The following is a 5912-nucleotide window of genomic DNA, read 5'->3' as shown; positions in this document are numbered from 1 at the left end:
CCTAAATTCTTTTATCTTTACAGATTTTCTTCTGTGTTGTACATTTTTTTATGATCCAATGAATGTAACTTACTAAAAACCTCAAGGTTCCTTTTCGTCTGCACTCTGTGACATGCCTACGTAACACTTCCTGATATAACAGGTAGATTCAGACAGACACTCCCTCTCTTTGGCAAAATGTGGAACAAAACCTACGATGTTACTCAACTGCTCAGTGTCTGTGTGTATAATAAGATGGAGGAAGCCTCTTTATCAGCTCAAGATTCACTCATCTGTCCTGTCTGTCTGGATTTATTTAAGGATCCAGTGACTATTCCCTGTGGACACAGTTACTGTATGAGCTGTATTGAGGGCTGTTGGGATCAGGATGATCAGAGAGGAGTCTACAGCTGCCCCCAGTGTAGACAGACCTTCACTCTAAGACCTGTTCTTAAAAAAAGTACCGCATTGGCTGACCTGGCTGAGAGACTGAGGGAGACAGGACTCCAGGCTGCTCCTCCTGCTGTCTGTTATGCTGGACCTGGAGATGTGGAGTGTGACATCTGCACTGGGAGAAAACTCAAAGCTGTCAAATCCTGTCTGGTGTGTCTTGTGTCGTTTTGTGAAATACATCTCCAGCCTCACCATGAATCTCCTGCCTACAACAAACACAAGTTGGTCAAAGCCTCCACACGACTACAGGACAGGATTTGCTCTCAACATGACAGACTTTTGGAGATTTACTGTCGCACTGACCAAAAAATGATCTGCTATTTATGTACAATGGATGAACACAAAGGCCATGATACAGTGTCAGCAGCAGCTGAAAGGTCTGAGAAACAGGTAAGAGAAGAAACTAAACTCTTTAGCTGAGGTTACAGTAAAATTAGACCAGCTCTGCTTTGTAAAAATATATATTCCTTGCCAAGAAATGTTTTACCTCCAAATTAACATGTACAAAACTCTTATACTGAATATACGTGTGATTATTGTTAATTAATTTTCATATTTTCAAGTATAATGAGTGAGTGACTTTGTGTTAGAGTTATGTTGGCTATAACAGCCAACACCCATCACCACCAGAGAACTAATATTGGAGTAAAGTTCTTTGCTTGGAACAAAAGACAAGTGTGACGTTGGTCCACAGAGGCAGTTGGGGGAGACCCAGAAAAATTCCAAACAAAGAATCCAGGAGAGAGAGAAGGAGCTGCAGGAGCTGAAACAGGCTGTGAATTCTCTGAGGGTGAGTTGTCAGCAGACAACAGTTAACTGCAAGAAGAGCCATTTCTGCACTGTGGAGAACAGACTGTCTGGGGTTCCAGTAAGAGCTGAGTGAGAGTGCTGCTTCTAATGGACTCCCCTCCTCTCTGTGTGTCTCCTCACAGATCTCTGCACAGACAGCAGTGGAGGACAGTGAGAGGATCTTTACTGAGATGATCCGCTCCATTGAGAGAAGACGCTCTGAGGTGAGAGGGCAGATCAGAGCTCTTGAAAGGGAAGAATTGAGTCTGGCTGAAGATCACATTGAGAAACTGGAGCAGGAGATTGCTGAGCTGAGGAAGAGAAACACTGAGGTGGAGCAGCTTTTACACACAGAGGATCACATCCATTTCCTCCAGGTAACATCACTGACTCTCTGATCATCTACACAGTGGAGTGTCCCTCACAATGGATCTGTTCTGTATCAGGGCTCTATTAAAGTTTTGTGTGTCCATGTCTGCGATGTGTGTGTTTATCTCTCTGTAGAGTTTCCAGTCTCTCTCTGCTCATTGTGGACATGATGAGTTACCCAGCATGACTGTCTATGCCTTCTACTTCTTAGAGGATATGAGGAAATCTGTCAATGAAATGAAGAAGACACTAGAAAAATGCCTCAGTGAAAAGACAGTCAATATACCAGAGAAAGGTCAGAGAGATTTTTTTTTCTATAAAACATGTTATTGAAATCATACTTCATATGATAAGATAAGACATGGGATGTGAGAATGGGGAGGAAGAAGGAGAGAATGAGGGGCTGAAGGAGGGAGAGAGAGACAGAGAGAGAGAGAAAGAGAGAGAGAGGAGAAAAGGTAACTTCAGGTGGGGAAGAAAGCAATGGTAAGGTTATTAAGAAATTTAAAATATATGTTATTTGCTGAACAGTATATCCTTTCATAAAGAAAAATCTTTGAAGTGGAAAAGAGATTAGAGGAGTTCCTCAATGAGGCAGTGAAGATATTAGAAAATGTTGGAAAAATGTGTCAGAAAATACAGCGAATGTAGAAAGCCCCTCACCCCAAGATGCTTTATTAGCTGTCAGCACAGCTAGAGGGAGTGAGGGAAAGGGAGAGAAAGACTTCAGGTGTGAAAAAATCTAAAGTTATTAACAAATACACGCAACCCCCCCCCCCCCCCCCAACAAATTATTTTTTTCCTTAATCACCATCAGACATGACATTTACACTGGCAATGTTTCACTGAATTAATCATTTCAATATCATTTCCAGACTTCAATACTTTTTCAACACTCATAATAACATAACGTAACAAAACAGAAACAAAACCCTCTCTTCCATACATTTAACAAAGTTTATGTAATTTATGATCAAAGATGTTGCTATATTCTATACTCACATTTCATTTCTTGTTACCTTCTGTCCATAGTTAATAACCAGCTTTCCCTACCTGTTCAGCCTAAGACCAGACAGCAATTCTTACAATGTGAGTGTATTGATATAACACACACACACACACACACACACACATGCTACATCATGTATATCCATGTGTAGTTAAATGCCATATTTTGTATGGATGCTGTTATGCTGAATGATTGTGGACAGTCAGTTTATTAAAACACACATGTGAGTTTATCCTGTCAAGCACATCACAGGGCTCTGGGACAATGAGAGCTTAATAGAAAAGTAGTATCATTTTTAAAAAATAACTACTAGGGCTGAACGATTAGGGGAAAATATCTAATTGTGATTTTTCTGATAGATATTGCGGTTTCGATTTGATTTGTGATATAATTTTTTAAAGTCAGGCTTCAGTTCAGTATTCACTGTGTAATAGATTTAAAACATGTGATGGAGCATTACCACATGAGATACTATCAAAATAATAACTGCTCTATATTCTAATGCAAAGATAATAACTTAAAGATATGGAATTGCTTCAAACATGTATTTATTACATTTTTATAATTGGCATAGAGTGTAGAACAATGAACAGGTAAGGGATAATGAATAGTCCGCCGGTCATTGTGGAAAACTAAATCCCGACAGGCCGAACAGAAGCCCGCTTATTATACGGTTACTTGTCAACACGATAAAAGAAACTTCACACAGTGTTTCATTCTAATGATTTCATTGCCGTTTCGTGGCTTCGGCTGAGAAAAATAGTCCCTCTAGCAAACAGAACTTTTAAAGTGTTGCATAGCAACATGTCAGACTACCTGCAGACAGGCTGTTTCCTCTACGATAAGTGAACGGACTACTTGCGGAATGATATGAAGATGTGAATCAGAAGCACAAAAGCCGTTGCCATGGGCAGCGGCCATTAGTTTTTTTCAGCTCTCATTAGCTGTTTCTCAATATACGTTCTTCTCTGTACTTGCGTTCTCGTGGACTTGTGAAACATTATCAGTCATGGCCGAAGCACTGTTCCATTTCAAAGTTCACATCTACCCAAGAACAGATCAAATACCCGGATGTGTTCTCGAGTCGTTGGTTTTATCAAGGACGCATCAAGAGGTGACCTGTGTGGACTTGGGGAGTCAAGTTTCCCAGAATGCATTTCACCCAGATTTCACAACATAACGACAGTGGCGGCAGACGAGCTGATACATAACTGTAATTTTCTTATTATGACTGTTGTTCTGTCACCAAATGTAGTTTTTACGATTTTTCAGGCGAGACATTAATTTTTCAGAATTCGAATATGGGTCGATAGTGCCTCCTTGAAAGTCCTAAATGTTCGGAGATGGGACATCTACTAGCCGACCGAGCTAGCCAGCTCCAGAGCCTCTAGCCAACAAGAACGCTGCTGTTTCAAATGCACTTGGGAGTCTGGATGCAGTATGCTCAGAGTTGAACTTACGAGTCCGAACTCCCAAGAATGGCAGTTGGGATGGCCCATTCAGTTCAGTGGAACTTTCTGCAGCATTCTGAGGAATCGTCAGTGAGACGCGCTCCATAGGATATCCTAAATCGCAGCCTTTGCGATTTGCTAATCGCATTGTTTCAAATCGCAATTTTGATCTCAAATCCATTAATCGTTCAGTCCTATTAACTACAATATTACTAACAGTCATGCCTCACATATATGCATAAATAAACACAGATATGTGCAATGGATGTGAGTTTGGGAGTGTTTGATGAGTCACAATTAGGTAAATGTGATTTGTTTTAAAATCACAAATAAGCCTAAAATACTTTGAAGGTAATACAGCAAGTGTAATTTCAGAACTTTTTAGATCTGAGTGACTTTTTTTATTATCATTATTATTAATATTATTATTATTATTATTATTATTATTATTATTATTATCTCCCATGCCAGATTCCTGTCAGCTCACACTGGATCCCAGCACAGCAAATAGAAAGCTCTGTTTGTCTGAAGGGAACAGAAAGGTGACAATGACTACGAAAGCTCAGTCAGAGCCGGACCATCCAGACAGATTTGATTGGTGGTTACAAGTTCTCTGTAGAGAGAGTTTGTGTGGGCGCTGTTACTGGGAGGTTGAGTGGAGTGGGCGGGTCTCTATAGCAGTCTCATATAAAAGCATCAGTAGGAAAGGAGGAGGTAAAGAGTGTGGGTTTGGACTCAATAATCAGTCCTGGAGATTAAACTGTTCTCACACTCATTACTCCTTCATGCACGACAACAATGAGACAAAAATCCCAACATTCGGCAGCCATTCCAGAATAGGAGTGTATCTGGATCATAGGGCGGGAATTCTGACCTTCTACAGGGTCTCTGACACAATGACTCTCCTCCACAGATTCCAGACCACATTCACTCAGCCCCTCTATGCTGGATTCTGGGTTTATGGATCTGTTCAGATTAACAACCAACTCTAAGATAACTCTCAATGACTGACATAGGAGTATGCAACCAAACAAGCACAAGGACAAACGAAAAGAGACAGATTAAAGAGTCGTGCCAGGTGAAATGCTTTGCTTTTTATTCCATTTATTTACATATTTGAAATGAAGTTTGGTAAAGCGGCTGGTAGAACAGGGCCCAGTGTTTGTCTACGTTCCTCAGGCCTCTGTCAGGGCAGTGTTTTAGTGTTTAACTGACAGAGAGATGATCAAGACTTACACATGACTGGAGTTAGTCACACACACACTAATGTTTGGGCCTGTGAAATTAACACGTATGAATGTGGATGTGAATTATCATAATGAGATGAATTGTGATTGGATATTTTGTAAGGGTCGGAGGCTCTGTTATAACAGATGGCATCCTCAATCAGTCAATAAAATTATTTTACAGTGACTATCAAACATGGGTGAATTTTACTGTGAATTGTAAAAAATAAGTAGAAAAAAACTGCATTCTATGTTCTGAATTGTCACATTTCCAACATTTTGTGCACATGTGAGAGAGACAAACATGAGTGACTTTAGTGCTGATTTGGGGTTTAGGGTTCTGTAAAGCTCTTTTGTGACCTATTGTAAAAGTGGTATAAAATAAAATATAATGAGATAAGATTCTCTCTGGAGTGAGACTGTTAAAGGCAGTGTTACTCTGTATGTGTGGATTCTCATTCTAAAGACTCTTTTGTCAGTTATATCATAGAGACAACACAGTGATGAAACTCAACACCTCCGTACACTTTCATCCCACCACACACACACACACACACACACACACACACACAAACATAACAACTTTTCCTCATTCTTACACACACATAAAAATTCACTTTAATGGCACTCAAGACA

General features: G+C 40.1%; 1 protein-coding gene across 1 annotated transcript; it reads left to right on the top strand.

The window, feature by feature from the left end:
- Positions 1-216: 216 nt before the first annotated feature.
- LOC115826698 (E3 ubiquitin-protein ligase TRIM16-like) lies at positions 217-5042 on the top strand. Its single transcript, XM_030790586.1, has 6 exons — positions 217-822; positions 1127-1222; positions 1365-1598; positions 1726-1885; positions 2623-2679; positions 4522-5042. The coding sequence occupies exons 1-6, from the start codon at positions 235-237 to the stop codon at positions 5040-5042; spliced, it is 1656 nt and encodes a 551-aa protein (XP_030646446.1). The 5' UTR covers positions 217-234.
- The last annotated feature ends 870 nt before the right edge of the window (positions 5043-5912 follow it).

The sequence above is a fragment of the Chanos chanos genome, chromosome 1 (genome assembly GCF_902362185.1).
Source record: "Chanos chanos chromosome 1, fChaCha1.1, whole genome shotgun sequence".
In the NCBI taxonomy this organism is placed as follows: Eukaryota; Metazoa; Chordata; class Actinopteri; order Gonorynchiformes; family Chanidae; genus Chanos; species Chanos chanos.
Note: the sequence above shows the minus strand (reverse complement) of the source record. Positions and strands in the feature narration are given on the sequence as shown.

Bases quoted from the DNA above. Each gene is read 5' to 3' on its own strand.
- LOC115826698 (XM_030790586.1), top strand. From the start codon at position 235: ATGGAGGAAGCCTCTTTATCAGCTCAAGATTCACTCATCTGTCCTGTC. The intron at 1,599-1,725 runs GTAACATCACTG...ATCTCTCTGTAG, and splicing joins ATCACATCCATTTCCTCCAG to AGTTTCCAGTCTCTCTCTGC. The intron at 2,680-4,521 runs GTGAGTGTATTG...CTCCCATGCCAG, and splicing joins CAGACAGCAATTCTTACAAT to ATTCCTGTCAGCTCACACTG.